The sequence below is a fragment of the Lontra canadensis genome, unplaced genomic scaffold (assembly GCF_010015895.1).
Source record: "Lontra canadensis isolate GAN:19392208 unplaced genomic scaffold, GSC_riverotter_1.0 scaffold174, whole genome shotgun sequence".
NCBI lineage: Eukaryota > Metazoa > Chordata > Mammalia > Carnivora > Mustelidae > Lontra > Lontra canadensis.
The window spans coordinates 1,414,975-1,440,025 of record NW_022631168.1 but is presented as its reverse complement, the minus strand read 5'-3'; the positions used below and the strand labels follow the sequence as shown (position 1 = coordinate 1,440,025).

The 25,051-nt window shown below is 39.9% G+C and overlaps 1 protein-coding gene across 5 annotated transcripts in view; it reads left to right on the top strand.

The window, feature by feature from the left end:
* The window catches only part of F8 (coagulation factor VIII), a 110,355-nt gene that overhangs the window by 43,540 nt on the left and 41,764 nt on the right, over positions 1–25,051 (top strand). For all 5 annotated transcript variants that reach the window (XM_032846394.1, XM_032846395.1, XM_032846393.1 and 2 more), the window contains exons 11-14: positions 7,546–7,760; positions 9,867–10,017; positions 13,768–13,977; positions 19,839–22,902. In XM_032846394.1, coding sequence (XP_032702285.1) covers positions 7,546–7,760; positions 9,867–10,017; positions 13,768–13,977; positions 19,839–22,902 — 3,640 coding nt within the window. The remainder of the gene's footprint in view (positions 1–7,545; positions 7,761–9,866; positions 10,018–13,767; positions 13,978–19,838; positions 22,903–25,051) is intronic.

Genomic DNA, 25,051 nt, shown 5'->3' with positions numbered 1-25,051 from the left:
GTCTCATCTGGTAACCATCAGTGTGCTCCGTAGTTAAGAGTCTGTCTTGGTTTGCCTCTCTTTTTCCCTTCAATTGTTTGTTTTGTTTCTTAAATTCCACATATGAGTGAAATCCTATGGCATTTGTCTTTCTCTGACTGATTTTGCTTTGCATAATACTCTCGAGCTCCATCTATGTCATTGCAAATGGCAAGATTTCATCCTTGTTGATGGCTGAGTAATATTCCATATGTGTATGTACACACACACACACACACACACACCCCACATCTGTCGATGGACATCTGGGCTTGCTCCATAGTTTGGCTATTGTGGACATTGCTGCTATAAACATTGGGGTGTTAGATCACTACATTTGTATCTTTGGAGTAAATACCTAATAGTGCAATTGCTGGGTCGTAGGGTAGCTCTATTTTTATTTTTTGAGGAACCTCCATACTGTTTCCCAGGGTGACTGCATCAGTTTGCATTCCCAACATTGTAAGAGGGTTCCTCTTTCTCCACAACTTTGCCAATACTTGTTGTCTCTTGTGTTGTTGATTTTAAAGTGTGAGGTGATCTCTCATTGTAGCTTTGATTTGCATTTCCCTGATGATGAGTGATGATGAGCACCGTTTCATATGTCTATTGGCCATCTGGATGTCTTATTTGGAAAATATCTGTTCAGGTCTTCTGCCCATTTTTTAATTGGTTGATTCATTTTTTGGGTGTTGAGTTTTATAAGTTCTTTCTATCTATTGGATACTAACCCTTTGTCATATATGTCATTTGCAAATATCTTCTCCTATTCAGTAGGTTCTCTTTTAGTTTTGTTGTTTCCTTTGTTATACAGAAGTTTTTTATCTTTTTAAAAACATATTAAAATTTAAATTCAATTAATTAACATATGATGCATTATTGGTTTCAAAGGTACACACCTGTGATTCATATCTTACATAATACCCAGTTATATTACATCATATGCCCTCCTTAATGTCTATTACCCAGTTACCAGTCCCTCCACACCCCTTCCCCTCCAGCAACCCTCAGTTTGTTTCCTATGATTAAGACTCTCTTATGGTTTGTCTACCTCTCTGGTTTCCTCTTATTTTATTTTTCACTCTCCACCTATGATCCTCTCTCTTTTGTTTCTTAAATTTCACATATCTTAAAATCCACCTGTGATCATTGTCTTTTTCTGATTGACTTATTTCACTTAACTATCCTCTAGTTCCATCCATGTTATTGCAAATAGCAAGATTTCATTTTTTATGGCTGTGTTATATTCTATTGCTCACTTGCACACACACTCTCTCTCTCTCTCTCACACACACACATACACACACACCACATCTTCTTTATCCATTTGTCTGTCAATGGGCATCTGGGCTCGTAACATAATTTGGCTATTGTGGGCATTGCTCCTATAAACACTGGGTTGCACCTACCCTTCGGATCACTACATTTGTATCTTTGTATCTTTGAGGTAAATACCTAATAGCGCAATTGCTAGGTCATTGGGTAGCACTATTTTTAACTTTTCAAGGAACGTCTATACAGTTTTCCAGAATGGCTGCACCAGCTTGCATTCCCACCAACAGTGTAGGAGGGTTCCCCATTCTCCGCATCCTCGCTAACATCTGTTGTTTTCTGACTTGTTAATTTTAACCATTCTGACTGGTGTGAGGTGGTATCTCATTGTGGTTTTGATATTTATTTCCCTGATGCCGAGTGATCTTGAGTATTTTTTCATGTGTCTGTTGGCCTTCTGGATGTCTTCTTTACAGAAATGTCTGTTCATGTCTTCTGCCCATTTCTTGATTGGATTATTTGCTCTTTGGGTGTTGAATTTGATAAGTTCTTTGTGGATCTTGGATACTAGTCCTTTATCTGATATGTCATTTGCAAATATCTTCTCCCATTCTGTTGGTTGTCTTTTGGTTTTGTTGACTATTTCCTTTGCTGTACAAAAGCCTTTTACCTTGATGAAGTCCAGTAGTTCATGTGTCTGGGTTTTTTTGTTTGTTTGTTTGTTTGTTTGTTTGTTTTTTGCTTTTCATATATGGCTTTTATGATATTGAGGTATGTTCCCCCTATCCCTATACTATGGAGAGTTTTAATCAAGAAAGAATGCTGTACTTTGTCAAGTGCTTTTACTGTATCTATTGAGAGGATCACATGGTTTTTGTCCTTTCTTTTATTTATGTAATGTATCACATTGATTGATTCTGGATATTGAACCAGCCTTGCAGCCCAGGAATAAATCCCACTTGGTCGTGGTGTATAATCCTTTGAATGTGCTATTGGATCCTGTTGGCTAGTATTTTAGTGAGAATTTTTGTATCCATGTTCATCAGGGATATTGGTCTGTAATTCTCTTTTTTGGTGGGGTCTTTGTCTAGTTCTGGGATCAAGGTAATGCTGACCTCATAGAGTCTGGAAGTTTTCCTTCTATTTCTGTTTTTTGAAACAACTTCAGAAGAATAGGTATTAGTTCTTCTTTAAATGTTTGGTAGAATTGCCTGGGAAGCCTTCTGGCCCTGGGCTCTTATTTACTGGGAGATTTTTGATTACTGCTTCAATTTCCTTTCTAGTTATGGGTCTGTTCAGATTTTCTGTGTCTTCCTGTTTCAGTTTTGGTAGTTTGTATGTTTCTGGGAATGCATCCATTTCTTCCATATTGCCTAACTTGTTGGCATATAGTTGCTCATAATATGTTCTTAAAATTATTTGTATTTCTTTGGTGTTTGTTATGATCTTTCCTCTTTCATTCATGATTTTATTAATTTGGGTCCTTTCTCTTTTCCTTTTGGTAAGTCTGGCCAGGGGTTTATCAATCTTATTAATTCTTTCAAAGAATAAGCTCCTAGTTTCATTTGATCTGTCTACTATTCTTTGGTATCTATTCCATTGATTTCTGTTCTAATCTTTATTATTTCTCTTCTCCTGCTGGGTTTAGGCTTTATTTGCTGTTCTTTCTCCAGCTCTTCTAGGTGTATGTTTAGCTTGTATATTTGAGATCTTTCTCATTTTTTGAGAAAGGCTTCTATTGCTATGTCATTCCTTCTTAGGACCAACTTTGCTATATCCTAAAGGTTTTGAACAGTTGTGTTTTCGTTTTCATTTGTTTCCATGAATTTTTTAAATTCCTCCTTAATTTCCTGATTGACTTATTCATTCTTTAGTGGGATGCTCTTTAGCCTCCATGTATTTGAGCTCTTTCCAAAGTTCCTCTTATGATTGAGTTCAAATTTCAAAGCATTGTGGCCTGAAAATATGCAGGGAATGATCCCAGACTTTTGGTACCGGTTGAGACCTGATTTGTGATCCAGTATGTGATCTGTTCTGGAGAATGTTCCATCTACACTTGAGAAGACTGTATTCTATTGCTTTAGGATGGAATACTCTGAATGTATCTGTAAAGTCCATCTGGTCCAGTGTGTCACTGAAAGCCCTTATTTCCTTATTGATCTTCTGGTTAGATTATCTGTCCATTTCAGTGAATGGGGTGTTAAAATCCCCTACTATTATTGTATTATTATCATTGTGTTTCTTTAATTTTGTTATTAATTAGTTTATATAGTTGGCTGCTCTCATGTTAGGGGCAGATTTACAACTGTTAGTTCTTCTTGTTGGATAGACCATTTAATTATGATATAATATCCTTCATCATCTCTTATTACAGTCTTTGGTTTAAGTAGAAGGATTGCTTTCCAGCTTTCTTTTGATGTCCATTAGCATGATAAATGGTTCTCCACCCCTTCACTCTCAATCTGGAGGTGTCTTTAGATCTAAAATGAGTCTCTTACCAACAGCATATGGATGGGTCTTGCTTTTTTATCCAATCCGATACCCTTTGTCTTTTGATTGGGGCATTTTGATTGGCTCATTTACATTCAGAGTAACTATTGAAAGATATAATTTAGTGCCATTGTATTACCTGTAAAGTCACTGTTTCTGTATAGTGTCTCTGTTCCATTCTGGTCTGTGTTGTTTTGGGGCTCTCTTTTTGCTTATAGGATCCCTTTTTTATCTCTTGTGGGGCTGGTTTAATGATCACAAGTTCTTTTAGTTTCTTTTTGTCCTGGAAGATCTTTATCTTTCCTTCTATTCTGAATGTCAGCCTTGCTGGGTAAAGTATTCTTGGCTGCTTATTTTTCTCATTTGGGACCCTGAGTATATCATGCCAGTTCTTTCTGGCCTGCCAGGTCTCTATGGATTGGTCTGCTGCCAATATAATGTTTCTACCATTGTAGGTTAGGGACCTCTTGTCCTGGGGCACCTGAGTGGTGCAGTTGTTAGGCATCTGTCTTTGGCTCAGGTCATGATCCCAGGGTCCTGGGATTGAGCCCTGCATTGGGCTCCCTGCTCAGCGGGAGGCCTGCTTCTTCTTTTCCCACTGCCCCTGCTTGTATTCCCTCTCTGGCTGTCTCTCTCTCTGTCATGTAAATAAAATCTTTTTAAAAATAAAAGGACCTCTTGTCCTGAGCTGCTTTCAGGATTTTCTGTCTCTGAGATTTTTAAGTTTCACTATTATCTGTCGGAGCATTGACCTATTTTTATTGATTTTGAATGGGATTCTCTGTCTTCTGGATTTTAATGCCTGTTTCCTTTCCCAGATTAGGGAAGTTCTCTGCTATAATTTGCTCCAAATATACCTTCTGTCCCTGCTCTCTTTCCTCTTCTTCTGGGATCTCAAATATTCTAATATTGTTTCACTTTATGATATCACTTATTTCTTGAATTCTCCCCTCTGTGATCCAGTAGTTGTCTCTCTTTTTCTCAGCCTCTTTTTTCTCCATCATTTGGTCTTCTATATCACTAATTCTCTCTTCTGCCTCATTTATCCAAGCAGTTAGAGCCTCCATTTTTTATTGCATCTCATTTATAGCCTTTTTTATTTTGATCTGATTATGTTTTCATTCTTTTATTTCTCCAGGGAGTGATTCTCTAGTGTCTTCTATGCTTTTTTCAAGCCCAGCTAGTATCTTTATAATCATTATTCTAAACTGTAGTTCTGACATCTTACTTATATCCATACTGATTAGGTCCCTGGCAGTCCATATTGCCTCTTGTTCTTTTTCTGAGGTGAGTTTTTTCATCTTGTCATTCTATCCAGAGAAGAATAGATGAACAAGAGAACAAAATACTAAAATGGCAACAACAACCCCTGAGAAATATACACTAAACAAATCAGAAGAGACCTGAAACTGAAATAAAAAAGAGAGAGAGAAAGAGAGAGAATATAATTAGACAGGTGAACAGAATAGAGCAATATCCCAGACCCTGTGTGTATTTTGGTCTATTTGTTAGAAAACTAGATCCCAAAACTATAAAGAAAGAAAATAGTATATATGTATAAAAATAGAGTTAAATACAATGAAAAGATAGAATATAACTGTAAAAATGGAAATTAAAAGATAAGAAAAAAAAACCCAACCACCAAAAAGGAAGCATTATAAGAGCAGAGCAGAGCAATACACTATCTCCTGAGTATATTTTGGTCAGTTTGTTAGAAGAAACTACATCCCAAAATCGTAAAGAAAGAAAAACTTATACATATGAAAATAAAATTAAATACATTGAAAGGACAGACTGTAACTATAAAGATGAAAATTTAAAAAGACTTTAACAAAACAGAAAAAGGATGCAGAAAAAGAAAAAAACAACAACAAAAAGCAGAATATGACCAGACAGATGAATAGAACAGAGCCATATACTAGATTTTAGGTATATTTTGGTCTGTTAGAAGAAACTGCAACCCAAAATTGTAAATAAAGAAAAACTTTTATTTATATATATATATATATATATATATAAATAAAAAAAATAAAATTAAATACAATGAAGGGATAAAATGTAACTGTAAAAATGAAAATTAAAAAAGAATTTCAAAGGAGTTGATAAAATAAGAAATTGGCTCAAAAAGGAAAGAAAAAAATTAACTTTGAAAGACTAAAGAACCATGGAGGGAAAAGCCATGAATTCTAGGTGCTGTATTCCTGTAGTTCTGAAGTTTTGCAGTTCTCATCAATCAGTACGCTTGTTCTTGGCTGAATGTTCTTGCTGATCTTCTGGGGGAGGGGCCTGTTGTTGATTCTCAAATGTCTTTGCCTGGGGCCAGGCTGAGTACTCTGCGCAGGTTTGCTCTAGGTAGTTTTGTTCCCTGAACACTTTCCGTACAGCTTTGGAGGACGGGAACGAAGATGGCAGTCTCCCAATCACTGGCGCTGGAGCTGAGAGCTCAGAGCCCCACTTCTCAATGTGCCCTCACAGAAAAGCAGTCAATCCTCATTTGTGTCTCCCTGGTCTCTGTCCACACTCCGTGCTCACTGGGCCTGTGACCGGCCATTTCTATCTGTGGCACATGACCCCGTTTGGAGTCTCCAAACCCAGCAAACTCCTGCAGCCCACTCCTCAGCTCCGTCTCTGTAGTCGGCTTCCCCGGTCCAATACATGGGAGCTCTGCCACACTCAGGCACCCCCGGTCTTCCTGTGAGCCTGCAGGGGTCACACGTCTCTCAGTGGAGTGCACTTCTATAAGTTCTGATTTTGTCCTCCACTGGTCTATCACTTGCCAGGAGCTGGTTGACAGAGGCTCCCTGCCCGCATCCTCCACCCCCGCAGTCTGTCTTCCTAAATATCATCTCGGATTCAGTTCTCTGCGCCTCCTACTTGCAGAAAGTGGTTGCTCTTCTGTTTGTAGAGTTGCAGCTGTTCTTTGCTTCGCTCTCGGGTTGAGTTCACAGGTGTTCAGAAAGGTTTGATAGCTATCTAGCTGAATTCCTGGGACCAAATGAAATTGAGGACTCCTATGTCTCCACCATCTTGGACTCTTCTCTTCTGCAAAAGCTTCTTATCTTGATGAAGTCCTAATGGCTCATTTTGCCTTTGTTTCCCTTGCCTTTGGAGATGTATCTAACCAGAAGTTGCTGCGGCTGAGGTCAAAGAGGTTGCTGCCTGTGTTTTCCTCTAGGATTTTGATGGATTCCTGTCTCACACTGAGGTCTTTCAGCCATTTTGAGTCTATTTTTGTGTGTGGTGTAAGAAAGTGGTCCAGTCTCATCCTTCTGCATGTTTGCCGTCCAGTTTTCTCAACACTGTTTGTCGAAGGGACTGCCTTTTTCCCATTGCATATTCTTTCCTGCTTTGTCGAAGATTAGCTGACCATAGAGATGAGGGTTCATTTCTGGGCTCTCTATTCTGTTCCATTGATTTACGTGTCTGTTTTTGTGCTGGAACCATATTGTTTTGATCACTACAGCTTTGTAATACAACTTGAAATCCTCGACACACTTTAACTGCAAAACAATGTGTGAATCTTCAACTTATAATAGCTGCAAATTTAGTTTCAATTTATTGAGAAGCCTCACATGTACATATACATTTGTAAAGCCCTTGAAATAACAACATGACTTAGCAATATGTGGCTTGTTACACTCTAATCTACCAATTTAATTTACCAATATGTGGCTTGTTACACTCTAATCTATCAATTTATCTAATTTACCAATATGTGTCTTGTTACACTCTAATCATGGTGTTTTGTGGTTTGGGCATGGGTAGGTGTGAAACATTTGAAAGATATGCCAATTCTGCCAGGAGAGATATTCAAGTATAAATGGACAGTGAGTGTAGAAGATGGGCCAACGAAATCGGATCCTCGGTGCCTGACCCGATATTACTCAAGCTTCATTAATCTGGAGAGAGATCTAGCTTCAGGACTCATTGGCCCTCTCCTCATCTGCTACAAAGAATCTGTAGATCAAAGAGGAAATCAGGTGGGTTCTTGTCTTTCCAAGTTCTGGGTTTGATGGACTGATGATGCATATGAACTTCCAGCTATTTCCTATACTTTCTCAGTGTAATGCCCCCCTGTGGTCTGCAGAAAATTTAGTGGTCTGCAGTATTGGCCAATAAAAGAAATGAACTGGGTTTCTCACAACTGTTTCTGAATTTAGTTCGGTTTAATAAACCTGCGTGCTGGATAGATAGGGGAGCCTGTCCTATTATATTTCTATAATACTCATTTCCAGTCTAAAATTTCACTTTCTGGGGTGCCTGCCTGGCTCAGTTGGAGGAGTATGTGACTCTTGATCTTGGGGTCATGAGTTCAAGCCCCTAATTGGATGTAGCAATTACTTATATAACTAAAACTTTAAAAATTTAAAATTCCACTTTTTGTAATGATCTTGCTTGTTTTTACATGCTGAACTACTACTCATTTTTAGATGACCCATGCATCTGTGTCAGAGTCTAGACTTCCCCCCCCGATGTTTCATGATGGGTGACTCAGAGATACCTCAGAATGAACGCATCTGCAGCAACCAGCATAGTGCATGGCATGCAGTGGGAATTCAGTAAGGATTTGTTGAGGAAAATACAGGGAAAGATATAAAATGTTTCAGAAATGTTTAAAGAATTTAGACCATTTATGCTGCTTTGAGAAAAGAAAACAAGGGGCGCCTGGGTGGCTCAGTGGGTTAAAGCCTCTGCCTTCGGCTCAGATCATGATCCCGGTGTCCTGGGATCGAGCCCCGCATCGGGCTCTCTGCTCTGCGGGGAGCCTGCTTCCTCCTGCCTCTCTGCCTACTTGTGATCTCTCTCTGTCAAATGAATAAATAAAAAATCTAAAAAAAAAAAAAAGAAAAAAAGAAAACAAAATGTCTGCATAAGGAAAGCCTGGGTGGCACAGTTGGTTAAGCATCCAACTCTTGACTTTGGTTCAGGTCATGATCTCAGGGTTGTGAGATCAAGCCCCATGTCAGGCTCTGTGCTTCATGCAGAGTCTGCTTAGGACTCTGTCTTTCCTTCTCCCTTTGCCATTCCCCCCTCAAAACAAATAAACAAAATCTTTTTTTTTTTTTTAAATGGAAGAAGCCTAGTACTTTGCAGAAGCTCATTGCTTAGATCAGAATGACTCATGGCTGTATTGCTGAGGCTGGACCACATGTCAGTTTGGTTATTTATTACATAGGATCTTTACTAGTCTGAGAACATTTCCTTGGGTTAGAGAGTAAAGCATGTGAATTTTAAAACCTGTGGCATGCAAACCCAAAAAGCATAAACTTGGGAAAGTACCTTTCCTGACAAATTTTTCCTAATTATAGTTTTTCCACCAATTTTTTGGAAGAGGACTGAAATGTAACTCTATATTTTCTAATGTCCTCTCCTCAGCATTTTAGTTTCTGTAGTGCCAGGTTATGCAAACTGAAATTTATACATATTAGTGAAGCTTATACATTAAGTCTTAACAGAATAGATTAGCAAGTGACTAACTCATAACTTTGGTTCATGCATAAACTGCTCTTTTAAAAAGACCTTTAAACTTTTTTAACAGAAAACTTTAGATATTAGTGTTAGTTAACATTTCATGACCCATCTTGTTATTTGATTTCTGTTTTCTATTTTTAATTTTTTATAGATTGGTAGCTTTGTGGAAGGGTTCTTGCTAGATCGAAGTTTAGGAAAGGCATTAATCTTACTTGACTTGACTAACTTGTTCAAGAAAAACACTGAGTAATCACTTGGGTCTTTAAAGAATGCAAGTCCTATAATCTGAACATGGAGGGAATGAGGCTACAGAGTGTACCAGAAAATCAGCCAGCATATGACCTTGGGTCCAGAAGAAACTAGGTTTAGTGGTTCCAGTCACCCTCTCACCCTGAGGCCACATTTGATCTAAAGGGTTAGTCACTGCTGGTAGCAGCCAAGCCTACACCCGGGCCCCGTTATGTGCGTAACAGCTGTGCGATGGGGAAATTGGAATCGAACTGAGGGATTCAGTATGGATGTATCACGTGCGTGCCATCGTTTCCCCACAGACTACTAATTCTTAGGCGACAATACTGATAGCATTTCTTTCTTTCAATATGTGTCATTAACAGATGATGTCAGACAAGAGAAACGTCATCCTGTTTTCTGTATTTGACGAGAATCGGAGCTGGTACCTCACAGAGAATATGCAGCGCTTCCTCCCCAGCACAGACACTGCACGGCGGGGCGACCCCGACTTCCAGGTCTCTAACATCATGCACAGTAAGTAAAGCCGAGCTAAAGTGCAGGTGACGCGTTAACTCATATGCTGTGTGACAGTCCTGTTTCCTTAAAAACTCTTACCTGGGGACGCCTACGTGGCGAAGTCAGTTAAGCATCTGACTCTTGGTTTCCAGTTAGGTCACGGGATCGGGTCCTGTGTCCAGCTCCCTGCTCAGCAGGTACTCTGTGTGTCAAATAAATAAATAATAAATAAATAAATAAATTCCTCTTTAAAAAAGAATGAATTAGAGCAGCTACTTAAAGCAATTTCTGTGAAGTATTGTTGAATAATGTATTGCAGGTGCAGAAAAAGTGTATGTAATATGATCTCATTTTTGTAAAATAAACAATGACCATAAAAGGGAAACCATAGGTATGTATATATGTCTCTGTAGAGCATGATATGGTTTCAAGACAGAGTGGTATGTTCTGATTACTCTGGATTAGGGCTTTCCTCAGTATTTCTAATCATATCTGTAGCACTTTACTCCCACTTTGATCTAGAACAAAATTATGGGGTGCCTGGGTGGTTCAGATGGCTAACCGTCTGCCTTCGGCTCAGGTCACATCAGGTTCCCTGCTCCTCGGGGAGCCTGCTTCTCCTCTGCCTCCCCCTTGCCCCCCACCATCTCTGTCTCTGTCTCACATGAATAAATAAATAAAATCTTTTTTTTAAAGAGCAAAATTATGTAAATTATATCAAGAAAGAGTATGGCAGTATGAGTCTAGAGAAGAGGAGATTTTCTGTTTTTTCAAATCCATTTGACCATCTCTCTCTCAAGAGGGGCATTTAGCCCATCTGCCTGGCATGTATGGTCCGATTTTATTTTGTGTTTCCTATTTTTTCTGAACTTTTCTATTTCATTTTGAAGATGATTGTTCTTGAAATATTGCCATTCACACCGAGTCTGTTGTTGTTATTGGTTTTGTATAGTCCAGAATTACGGAAATAGAGTCAACACATAACATTGTGTAGGTTTAAGTTGTTAATTTGATACACATATTTTGCAAAATGATTACCACCATAGTGTTAGCAGACACTTTCACTATGTCACATCATTACCATCTCTTTTTTCTAGTGATAAATTTCAGATCTACTCTCTTAGCAACTTTCAACTATGTAATATGATATTATTAACCATAGTCACCATGCTGTACATTAGATCCCAAGAATTTATTCATCTTCTCACTAGAAGTTTGTGTCCTTTAACCAACATCTACCCATTTCTCCCATCCCCCGTCCCTGGTAACCACCCATTATACTCCCTGGTTCTCGGAGTTCGCTTTTTTAGATCCCACATATAAGTGGAATCCTACAGTATTTGATTTTCTTTATCTGATTTATTTCCCTAACCCTAACCTTTTCATGTACCTCTTGAACAATTATATGTTTTCTTTGGAAAAAATTCTATTCAGTTCCTCTGCCCTTTTTCAAAACCAGATCTGTTGTTGTTGAGTTGTAAGAGTTCTTTATATATTTTGGATATTAACCCCTTATCGGATAAATGATGCAGGTATTTTCTCCTATTCCTTAGGCTCCTTTGCATTCTGTTGATTGTTTCTTTTTCCTGTGCAGAAGCTTTTTAGTTTGCTATGACCCCACTTGTTAATTTTTCCTTTGTTGCTTGTGCTTTTGGTGTCATATTCAAAAACATCATTGCCAGAACCAATGTCAGGGAGCTTTTTCCCTATGTTTTCTAGGAGTTTTACAGTTTCAGGTCTTTTTTTTTTTTAAAGATTTTATTTATTTATTTGACAGACAGAGAACACAAGTAGGCAGAGAAGCAGGCAGAGAGAGAGAGAGAAGCAGGCTCTGCACTGAGCAGAGAGCCCGACGCGGGGCTCAATCCCAGGACCCTGGGATCATGACCTGAGCCGAAGGCAGAGGCTTTAACCACTGAGCCACCCAGGCGCCCCCAGTTTCAGGTCTTATGTTTAAGTCTTTAATCCATTTCAAGTTAATTTTGTGGTGTAATGTAAGGGTTCAATTTCATTCTTCTTCATGTGGTTATCCAGTTTTCCCAACTCCATTTATTGAAGACACTACCCTTTCCTCACTGAGTATTCTTTTATTTTCTTTTTCTTTCTTTCTTTCTTTCTTTCTTTCTTTCTTTCTTTTTATTTAATTTCTTTTCAGTGTAACAGAATTCATTGTTTATGCACCACACCCAGTGCTCCATGCAATACGTGCCCTCCGTAATACCCACCACCAGGCTCTCCCACCCTCACACCCCCTGCCCCTTCAAAACCCTCAGATTGTTTTTCAGAGTCCACAGTTTCTCATGGTTCATCTCCTGCTCCGATTTCCCGCAACTCCCTTCTCCTCTCCATCTCCCCATGTCCTCCGTGTTATTCCTTATGCTCCACAAATAAGCGAAACCATATGATAATTGACTCTCTCTGCTTGACTTATTTCACTCAGCATAATCTGCTCCAGTCCCGTCCATGTTGATACAAAACTTATTCTAAACATTTTTTTAAGAATTTATTTATTTATTTATTTGAGAGACGGAGAGCATGAGGTGGGGGCAGGAGAGGGAGAAACAAAATCCCCGCTCAGCAGGCCCCTGGGATCATGACCTGAGCCAAAGGCAGATGCTTAACCCACTGAGCCACACAGGCCCTCCCCCACTGAGCATTCTTGACTACATCGTCAAATATTAGTTGACCATGTATTTAAGGATTTATTTCCAAGCTCTGGATTCTGTTCTGTTAGTATATGTGTCTGTTTTCATGCCATGTCTGTGATTACTACAGCTTTTTTCTTTCTCCGGATGCTTTGGCTGTTAGAGGTCTTTTGTGGTTCCATATGAATAATCATCTTTTCCATTAGCATTTACCAGTAGCTCATTCTCTTTTGCTGCCTGTTTGAAATGCTGCCTTTACCATCATATATTAAATTCCCATTTATATCTGCATCTCTTTCTGGATTCTATATTCTGATTGGTATACTCATCTATACCCGCATATTACCACAGATTTAATTACAATAGATTTATAATATCTTGTAGTGCTTTGTAAGGCAAGAAAATTTGATTCTCAGTTAGTTGCACTAAGCTAGAGTTCGAGCATTGCTTACTTGATTTGTGGACCACCGCCCTACAAAATAGACAAATGTTTATTGAATAGATGAATGGATAGATGTAGGGTAGAGGCTTTCAGAAACAATTCCCTTTATAGAGTGAAGTCAAAGTTACTTTTGTTTACCTTTTTATTTAGAAATTGCTTCAAACTTTCAGAAGTTCTTCAAGAATAGGATAGTGAGCTCCCTTTACCCTTTACCCAGATCCACTAATTTTTAATATTTTTCTGTATTTGTTTTATCATTCTCTTTTCTCTATATACATACTTTTATTACTTATTTTCTAATTTTATCTCTTAGTACTTCATTGTGCATTTCTTATGAATACAGATATTCCCTTACAAAACCAAAGTGGAGTTATGAAATTGAGAAAATTTAACATTTATCTAATTGGCAGCCGACATTCCAGTTGTATAAATCAATCAATGCCATGTTTCATAGCATTTCTTCCCTCTAGTTCATGAAGAGTCAGGGTCTATGATTCCTCTCACTTTGGTTTGGGACTGATCAAGTATTAATAATCTACTTTTTTTTGAAAGCATAATGCTATGTCTTCTTGGGAATCAGGTAATAGGCATAACATGTAATTATTTCTAATCCTCTCATGACAGCCTCGAGTAGTAAATCTGGATACTGCTAAAACCTCTTGTCCCCCGTTTCTTCTGCAGGCATCAATGGCTATGTTTTTGACAATTTGCAGCTGTCAGTTTGTTTGCATGAGGTGGCATACTGGTACATTCTAAGTGTTGGAGCACAGACTGACTTCCTGTCTGTCTTCTTCTCTGGATATACCTTCAAACACAAAATGGTCTACGAAGACACACTTACCCTATTCCCATTCTCAGGAGAAACTGTCTTCATGTCAATGGAAAACCCAGGTTAGTTATTTATATTATTCTTTTTAAAGTTTTTATATATTTATTTGAGAGACAGAGAGCTAGCAGCGGGGAAGGGCAGGCAGAGAGGGAGAAGGAGTCCTAAGCAGATTCTGCACTGAGCACAGAGCCCAACGTGGGGCTTGGTCCCAGGACCCTGAGATCAGGGCCTGAGCTGAAACCAAGAGTTATTGATATTATTCTTTTACTAACAGCTATGATCACTTCAATAGCCATGCATATGCTCATATGTGTGCAAATACTGAATGGTCCAAGTGATCTTAGTATTGCAAAGCATTTTAATGATAATACTTTGTCAGGTAATTAACTTTAAAGTCTTTCCTCTAAAAAGTCCCTTTACTTACCATTGGCCTAAATTATAAGTGTGTTTATTAACCTATAGTAGTGAGTATACTTTTTTTTAAAAGATTTTTTAACTTATTTATTTGACAGACAGAGATCACAAGCAGGCAGAGAGGCAGGCAGGGATCAGGGGGGGAAGCAAGCTCCCCGCTGAGCACAGAGCCCAATGTGGGGCTCCATCCCAGGACCCTGAGATCATGACACAGTCAACATGTAGAGCTAAGTATGTGCTTTGTGAACATTGAATAAATACCACCTAGAAGCCTTTGGGAGTGCAGTGCCACCTCTCTTCGTACACATACCCTCACACTGCTGGGAACCCTTCAGGACAAATGTGACTGGCAGTTTCTCATCTTCCCTCTCCCTCCATAAGCAGTGCAAGGCTTGTGAAAGCACCAGCCCTGTGATCAGGAGGAACAGTGGCCTGGCCTAAATCCAACACAGATTGTTGCTTCCTTACTACCATTTATCAACAAGTGCCAGCCCACTCCACGCCCCGGTCGCTCCCACCTCCGTCATCTGCAGAGGATAGCACATGAAACTACCGCACGTTATAGTCACTCTCTTACACGGAAGGCTTTTCTGGAGATAAACTCTCATGGGAGAGTTTCTGGACAATAAAAGCCAATCTCATATACAAACATATACCCAGAAAGTTATCTTACTTCAAGTAGTATACTTTTGTGGGAAGTGAGTAAAGAAGAACCTGACAGAACTCCAAAAACATCTCTGAAAGTAGCTTCTATATTTATGTGTATGTCTTTGTTATCTATTTTATATCTGATTTGCAAACTCTCTGAGAACAGAGACTTCATTTATCTTATTCATCACCATATCTTTGAAGTTTCTAGTTCCTGGCCTATAGTAGGTGCTTAATAAATATTTTTCCCATTAATGAATGAACCACGTACAAAAAGATTATGAAAGATTATGAAGCAGTATGTATAGTATGTTGTAATTGTCAAAATCTAGATCAAAGAGAGAAAATGTCTGTATGTGTATGAGTGTATAAACGGGGAAAAATATTTTAAATATCAATATTTTGAAAAGCTTCTAGATTATTTTGGTGATCACTTAAATTCTAAAGACAAATTAAAACTCTGCTTTATGTGTCTTGAGGAAAAAATTTTAATAGACATCACTAATTACAAAGCTAAAGCTGCAACCCCTAGAGAAGATCTCCTGTGTTCAATGTGGTCAAGTCTGATCCCTTTTGTTTATTTTTTTGGGGTAAAATTCACCATTTTTGCCATTTAAAAGTACACAATTCAGTGGCTTGCAGCACATTCACCATGTTTTACAGCTATTACTATTATCTAATTGAGAATACAGCACCCGCCAGCCTCAGGGCTTGAGTGGCTAATGTCGCCCTGCTTCTTAGGACCTGAGGCACCCCTACAGTCCCCCATCATCCCTGGGGCCCAAGCACCAAGCCGCCAGGTCACCCCACCCACCAGGGCCTAGGGATGGATGATCTGTGCCTGCCTGAGCTTTGGCCACTGCCACTAGCACAGCAGACACTGTTGCCACTCTGCATGTCTGCACCCTGAAACCCAGCACTGCTGCTACTGCCTGCACCCCTCTGCCCCAGAACACTCACATGCTAGACCCGGCTCCAGGATGTTCCCGGCTCCAGGACGGGTGAAAAGGACAACAAGAGAACCCCAGCAGCCTCCATAACCTGGGAGTCCAGCCGCTCTAACGACCACTGCTACCAGACACAGCTCTGGCCACCAATGGAGGCCCTCCCTCCATTTTTCACCAACACTGACCTCAGCTGACAGAGCTGCATAGAAATGATGCTGCTGTGCCCTCCCTGGACCTGGAGCTGCTGAACCCCAGATAGCACACTCCGAGCCACCCACAGGTGAAAGTCATTCCCAGGGGTGCCTGGGCGGCTCAGTGGGTTAAAGCCTCTGCCTTCAGCTCGGGTCATGATCCCAGGTCCTGGGATCGAGCCCCGCATCGGGCTCTCTGCTTGGCAGGGAGCCTGCTTCCTCCTCTCTCTCTGCATGCCTCTCTGCCTACTAGTGATCTCGCTCTCTGTCAAATAAATAAATAAAATCTTAAAAAAAAAAAAAAGAAAGTCATTCCCAATCAAGTCGGTCCGTACAGACTGGAGGAGGTGATTGCTCCCTCAGATGTACAGACATCAGTGCAGGGCCGCAAGAGAGTCTGATGCGACCAGAGGAACACAGTAACTTTCCAACGACAGACCCCAAAGACATTGAAATCTACAAATTGCCTGTGAAGGAACTCAGACTTATTCTTTTAAGGAAGCTCAGCAAGATACAAGAGAACACAAACAGGCGATTCAATAAAATAGGAAAATAGTACATTAACAAAATAAGCTCAAAAAAGAGAAATCATTTAAGAAATTCTGGAGCTAAAAAATACAATGAGTGAAATCATATGGTATTTTTCTTCCTCTGACTTAATCAAACAGAAGAAAGTGAAATAAGTCAGAAAAAGGATCTGTGAACCTAAGGACCATTAAATTTTCCCCAAGAAGACATACAGATAGCCAATAGGTATATGAAAAGGTGTTCAACATCACTCGTTATAAACAAATGTAAATCTAGGGGCGCCTGGGTGGCTCACTGGGTTAAGCCTCTGCCTTCGGCTCGGGTCATGATCTCAGGGTCCTGGGATCGAGCCCCAGCATCGGGCTCTCTGATCATCAGGGAGCCTGCTTCTCCCTCTCTTCTCTGCCTGCCTCTCTGCCTACTTGTGAGCTCCCTCTCTCTGTCAAATAAATAAAATCTTTAAAAAAAATGTAAATCTAAATCAAAACCAAAATGAGATATCACCTTACATCTGTTAGGATTCCTATTGAAAAAAGACAAGACTGGAAGGGATTATGCTGAGTGAAATAAGTCAAGCAGAGAGAGTCAATTATCATATGGTTTCACTTATTTGTGGAGCATAACAAATAGCATGGAGGACAAGGGGAGATGGAGAGGAGAAGGGAGTTGAGGGAAATTGGAAGGGGAGGTGAACCATGAGAGACTATGGACTCTGAAAAACAATCTGAGGGTTTTGAAGGGGCGGGGGGTGGGAGATTGGGGGAACCAGATGGTGGGTATTAGAGAGGGCACAGATTGCATGGAGCACTGGGTATGGTGCAAAAACAATGAATACTGTTATGCTGAAAAGAAATAAAAAACTTTAAAAAAAGACAACAGATAACAAATGCTGGTGAAGATCTAGAGAACAGGGAACGCTGATGCATTATTGATGGAATGTAGACTGGTGCAGCCACTCTAGAAAACAATATGAGGTTCCTCACAAATTAAAAATAGAATGATCCAGCAATCCCGTGTCTGAGTATGTAGCCAGAGGAAATGAACTCAATAATGAATTTTTTGAAATTATCCATAATGCACTGTAGCTCCATCCATGTCATTGTGAATGGCAAGATTTCATTCTTTTTGATGACTGAGTAATACTGCATTATATATACACCCAATCTTCTTTATCCATTTGTCAGTCAGTGGACATGTGGGCTCTGTCTATCGTTTAGCTATTGTTGATAATACTGCTGTGAACATCAGGGTACATGTAGCCCCTTGAATTTGTATTGTTGTGTCCTGTGACCTAACATCGTTTTACAACATCAAAAATATCCTTTAAATGTCATGAAATTAGGCTCCCAATCCACAAGCTTACATTCACTATGGAATCAAATAAGATTTCATTTATTTTTATGACTTGTTTTATAGAAACTTCTAATTGTTTTACTGTTCTTATTATGTTTTCCCTTTAGTTACTCTCTTTTTGTTCCCAAGAGTTTTATCATACAATGTATTTATTTTACTTAGAATCTGACCTCCTAGACCCATGCATCCTCCTTCTGTCTGGGCTGGTTCTTTCTAGAATTGACTGAGTATCGTATTAACTTGGGACTTTTCTTCATCCTTGTTCAGGAAAGGTGCCCATTTCCTGGAACCCATGTCATCCTGTTTTTTTAATATACAGTATACTCCTTTGTTCTGGTAGAAAACATACCCTCATCACTTCCTGACAGTGGTTGCTTTAGAGGTAGATTTTCTAAATCTTTGATGATAGAAAATGTATTTTCATTTCCCACTCAATTGGTTATCTGGCAGCACATAGAGTGCAATATTCCAACATGCATTTGACCAGAAAAACCTTTTCCATGGGCATCCCATTATTTTACAGGGGAAATATATGCGGGGCGGGGGGGGGGGTTCCCTTAGAGGGAAAGCTGGATTCGGTTAAGATTTTGCTTGCAAATGTTATGCAAGATGATGAGACTGTGAAGGTACCTGATGGGTGTATTTTTTTTTACTTATGTTTATGCATCTATTGTACCACTATGAAATTCCTTCACTTGAATAATCCTGTTCATAGTAGAAATTAATATTGCTAGCCTTGTAGTGTAATTTTATATTATGTATTTCCTAACCCTAAGTCCTACTCCCTGGTGCTTACTTATCCTGAAATTGATGACAGTAGAAGCTACTCATGTGTAATATGATTTGAATACTTTATATGATAGCATAGATACTATTAGCCTCATTTATAAATTAGAAAACTGGAGCTCAGAGAGCTTAGTTGACTTGCTCAAAGTCACACAGCTGGTAAATGGTAGAGCTAGAATTTGAACCCAAGCAATCCAACTCTGAGAACCTGTGCCATTATGTTATATAGCAATAATAGCTAAGCTGCATAAAGTTTCATGAATTAAGTCATTATCATCGTCAAAGAGTTCTGTGTGGGGGTGCCTGCTGGCTCAGTCAGTTAAGCATCCTACTCTTGGTTTCAGCTCAGGTCATGATCTCAGGGTGTATGATCGAGCCCCATGTCGGGCCCTGCATTCCGCACCAAGTCTCCTTGAGATTCCTTCCCCTTCCCTCTCCCTCCTCCTCTTCTTCTGCCTCCAGTTCACATGACCTCTTTCTCTCTCTCTCTCTCTCTCTAAAATAAAAAAAAAAGTCTTTTAAAAAAGATTTCTGTGTGACTATTAAGACTCTCCACTATTGGGAGCCTGTGGGTAGCTCGGTCAGTTACACGTCTGCCTTTGGCTCAGGTCATGGTCTCAGGGTCCTGGGATTGAGCCCTGCATCAGGCTCCCTGCTCATCAGGAAGCCTGCTTCTCTCTCTCCCACTCCCCCTGCCTGTGTTCCCTCTCTCACTGCCTCTTTCTGTCAAATAAATAAATAAAATCTTTAAAAGACTCTCCACTATTATGTGTGTCAATTACATTTCTCCATTTTTTCCCTGATATCTATTAACTTTTAATCACAGACCTTTCTTGTGATTATAGACAGATATACCACAATAGCAGCAGTGTAAAAACCACTTTCGCTACCATTGTTGGACTGTTTATGTGCCAGGGATTTAACCTGATGACCTATAATACAATGGTACTGACTAGTATTTTTTCATTATCTGGGAATAGAAGAGAACAACTAATACATAACTTGCTTGGGACCTGGGTTGTAAATAACCAGAGTCTTATTCTTCCTCATCTCCAGGTCTGTGGGTTCTGGGGTGCCACAATTCAGACTTTCGGAACAGAGGCATGACAGCCTTACTGAAGGTTTCTAGTTGTAATGGGAACATTGGTGATTATTATGAGGACACATATGAAGATATTCCAACTTCCTTGATGAATGAAAACAACATCATTGGACCCAGAAGCTTCTCCCAGAATTCAAGGCACCCTAACACTAAGCAGAAGCAATTCAAAGCCACCACAAGCCCAGAAAATGACATAGGGAAGATGGAGCCTCAGTCTGCAGAAAGAACGCAGCTGCTTAAAGCACAAAGTGTCTCCTCTAGTGACCTGTTGATGCTGTTGGGACAGAACCCTTCTCCACATTTATTCTTACCTGATCTCCAGGAAGCCACACATGAAGCTGAGGATCATTTACTTGGAGCAACAGAAGGAAACAAGGGCCCATCTGAAGTGGCAAGTCTGAGACCAGAGCTCCATCACAGTGGGGACCAAGTATTTACTCCGAAGCCAGAACTGCAGTTAAGATTAAATGCGAATTTGGAGACACCTGCAACAGTAGAGGTGAATAAACTTGATTTAAAAATTTCTAGTTCATCAGACAGTCTAATGACTTCACCAACAATTTCATCAGAGAAGTTGGCAGCAGGTACTGAAAAGACAAGTTCTTTAGAACCTCCAAATATGTCAGTTCACTTTGATAGTCATTTAGGCACCATTGTAAATTCATCTCACCTTATTCAGTCCAGTGTACCTTTGGGCTTGAGTGAAGGAGATAATGATTCCAGGTTGTTAGAAGCAGCTTTAATGAATAGTCAAGAAAGCTCACTGGGGGAAAATGTATTATCAATGGAGAGTAATAGGTTATTTAAAGAAGAAAGAGTTCGTCGACCTGCTTCATTAGTCAAAGATAATGCTTTATTCAAAGTTAATATCTCTTTGGTAAAGATGAACAAGACATCAATTAACTCAACAACTAATGGAAAGACTCATGTTGATGTCTCAACACTATTTATTGAGAACAGTACATCAGTCTGGCAAGATACTATATTAGAAAGTAATACTGAGTTTCAAAAAGTGATTTCTTTGGTTCATAATGAAACATTTATGGAGAGAAATATTAGAGCTTTGGGGCTAAATCATGTGTCAAACAAAACTACTTCATCAAGAAATGTGGAAATGGCCCACCAAAAACAAGAGGGCCCTATGCCACTAGGTATGGAAAATCCAGATCTATCATTCTTCAAGATACCGTTCTTGCCAGATTCAGCAAATTGGATAAAAGAGACCCATGGCAAGAACTCCCTAAGCTCTGAGAAAAGGCCCAGTCCAAAGCAGTTAACATCTTTAGGATCAGAAGAATCTGTGAAAGATCAGAATTTTTTGTCAGAGGAGAAGGTGGTAATAAGAGAGGATGAATTTACAAAGGACACTGGACTCAAAGAGATGATTTTTCCAAAGAATAAGAGCATATTTTTTACTAACTTGGCTAATGTCCAAGAAAATGATACATACAATCAAGAAAAGAAATCTCAGGAAGAGATAGAAAGAGAGGAAAAATTAACCCAAGAGAATGTGGCTTTGCCTCAGGTATATACAATGATTGGCACTAAGAATTTCCTGAAAAACCTTTTCTCGCTAAGCACAAAGCAAAATGTAGAAGGTTCACATGAGCAGCCACACACTCCAGCACTTCAAGACACCAGGTCATTAAATGACTCTGCACATAGAGAAGGGAGTCACATGGCCAATTTCTCAAAAATAAGGGAAGAAGAAAACTTGGAAGGTCTGGAAAATCAAACAAATCAAATGGTAGAGAGGTTTCCAAGCCCTACAAGGATGTCTCCTAATCCAGGTCAGCATCTTATTACTCATCGTGGTAAGCGGGCTTTGAAACAACCCAAACTCTCACTAGAAGAAATGAAGTTTGAAAGGAGGGTAACTTTGAATGACACCTCAACCCAGTGGTCCAAAAATATGACCTATTTGACCCAGGGCACCCTCACACAGATAGAGTACAATGAGAAAGAAAAAAGAGCCATCACTCAGTCCCTCCTATCAGATTGTTCTATGAGAAATCATGGCCTCATGCAAATGAATGACTCTGCATTACCTTTTGCAAAAGTATCAGCATTTCCATCAATTAGACATACAGATCTGACCAAGATCTCATCCCAAGACAACTCCTCTCATCTTCCAGCATCAGCCTGTAATTATACCTTTAGGGAGAGGAGTTCTGGGGTCCAAGAAAGCAGTCATTTCTTACAAGAAGCCAGAAGAAATAACCTTTCTTTAGCCTTCCTAACCTTAGAAATGATTAGAGGTCAAGGGAAGTTCAGCTCCATGGGGAAAAGTGCCACAAACCAACCCACATACAAGAAACTTGAAAGCCCTGTTCTCTTTAAACCAGACTTGTATAAAACATCTGGCAAAGTTGAATTACTTCCTAAATTTCATGTTCATCAAGACTTTTCGGCTACAAAAACCAGCAATGATTCTCCTGGCCACCTGGATCTCATGGAAAAGATCTTTCTTCAGAAAACTCAGAGACCTGTTAAACTGAATAAAACAAACAGACCTGGAAAAGCGCCCTTTCTGAAATCAACAGAAAGCTCTGAGAAGATTCCCTCCCAGCTGCCGGGTCCCCTTGCTTGGGAGGACCACTCTGCTACCCAGATACCAAGAGAAGAGTGGAAATCCCAAAAGAAGTCACAGAAAAACACAGCTTTTAGGAGAAAGGACACCATTTTGTCCCTGGGCCCTTGTGAAAATAATCATTCAAAAGCAGGAATAAAGGAAGGACAAGATAAGCCCCAAAGAGAAGCCACCTGGGCACAGCAAGGAGGGACTGGAAGGTTGTGCTCTCAAAACCCACCAGTCTCAAAACGCCATCAAAGGGAAATACCCGTTAGTACTCCTCAGCCAGAGGAAGACAAATTTGAGTATGATGACAACTTCTCGATTGAAATGAAGAGAGAAGATTTTGACATCTATGGCGAAGATGAAAATCAGGGCCTCCGCAGCTTTCAGAAGAGAACACGACACTATTTCATTGCTGCAGTGGAGCGTCTCTGGGATTATGGGTGAGTAGATCTCCCCGAGTCCTAAGAAACAGGTATGGGTGCATTGATTATTCCTCTAGCCTGCTATTGCAACATTTGACTTTCCCAGGTGCTGAAATAATGAAAAAGGCACAGATTATCTGCAGGAATGAGACTCCAAAGATTGCTTATAAAGGAAGGGAGAACCCTGAGATCCAGGTAGCAAAGTCTAGAGGAAGCCAAGGAGTAAAGAGATGGTTAGATGACGATACACACAATGAGAGTTAGAGGATAACACATCCAGAAGGCATGAAACTCTTACTCCAGTGAGATGGAGGAGAAAAGAGGCTTACAAAAGGGTATAGGAGTCAGGGTCAAGAAGCATCGTGGGGATCAGGTAGAAAGTCAACCTTAGGAGCTGGAGGAATAGTCTTAGTCTTGTGAAAAGGTTCTGAGAGAGGCAGGAGGAAGAAGTGAAGTGTGTGGTGAAGAGGTTGAGGATGCTGGGACCTAAATGATGATAAGAGGATAGCTGATGGAGCTCTGAGAGATGTTTCCAGGCAGAGAGAATAGGAAATACAAAGGCCCTATGAATGGAACAAACCTGAGGAACAAAAAAGGACACTTTCTACCTCAAATGGGCCCTTATTGCTGCGTAGCAACTATAGAGTACTGCCCTAGTCTACTGACTTTCCCACTGTCCTGGACCCCTGTCGTGCATTTTCTACTTTTTCCTTAAATCTCCAGCCCCTTTTACCCATTCTCCAACAGCCCTTCTCATTCATAGCTAATGCTTGTGCAGTGAACCTCCAGACTTCCAACACATTTATTGACATCTGTAACCATATCCTGTCTTCATGCTTATGACAATAAATGCACTCTGCACCGAAAGCCAACCTCTCCAGTTTCCTAGTCAACCATCTCCAACTTTCCGTTACAGTTCATTTTCATCTTACCCAATACTCAGTTCATAGTCAAATTCTGGTTTGTTTGTTTTTTTAATGAAACCAATTGGATTCTTTGATGGAGAGGTGTGGCTGTGAGAGAAAAAGATGAATTAGGAATAACTTCAGTGTTTGGAGTCTGAGGAACTAAAAAGAAGGAATGGTCATTGACTGCCATGGAAAAGGCTGGACAAACAGCAGGTTTTTGGAAGGGACAGAAATTAAGAGACTAATTTTGTACCCAGTAAGGTAGGGAGTTTATATGTGAATCTCAAGTTCAAGGAAGGTATCTGAGATGGAGATATACAACTGGATTTTATCTGCATAGGAACAGACCATCATGAGAATGAGTGTAAACAAAAAATAGGAGAGTTTAAAGAACTGATACCGAGAGCACTCTAACATTTAAAGGTCAGGGACATGAAGAACCAGTGAAGCTGACAGAGAAAGATTGGCAGTGAGGTTAGTAGAAAAATGAAGTAAAATTGGTGTCAGAGAGACCAGCTGAGCTCACACATCAAGGATGGAGTCATCAACTATCAAATACTGAGAATTAGTAATGTAAAGACCAACAGTGACCTTGAATATGTAGTTTTTATGGAATAATGGAAATAAAAGACTTTTTAGAGTGGTTTAAAGAAAGAATATGTGGAAAAGAATCCAGCTACTTCTCCCCATTTCAGTGGCTACCAATCCAGTCTAAACCATCCTCAACTCTCATGCAAATTGTTGTAATAGCCTCTGAACTAGACTTGCAGTCTCCAGCATAGCAGCTAAAGCACATTTTCAAATTGTAATTCTGATTCTCATTCTCTGCTCCAGACCTCCCAGTGGATTTCCATCTCCCCCCTAGTAAATTCCAAAGCCCTCACCATGGCCTTCAAGTTTCAGAGATTTGACCCTCTGAAACCTCTGACCTCATCTCATACCATTGTTTCCTGCTCACCATGTTCCAGCCACACTGGCTTCATTGCTCTTCCTCAGATGCAACAAATGTATACCTCTCTGTAGGCCTGTGCACTTTGTGTCTCATCCTCTGATATCCTACTGTTGTAGGGAAGCAAGAGCAGGTCTTTTATGTATGTCTGAGCTCCAGAGAGTACCAACTAAATGGTAACACAAGTTCCATGGGCAAGAATAGAGGCAGGGAGACCAGTTAAGAGGCCATTGTAATCATCCAGAGAAGAGAAGACAGATTATTTGGATCAAAATAGTGGTGCTAAAAATCAAAAGAAATGGAAAGATGT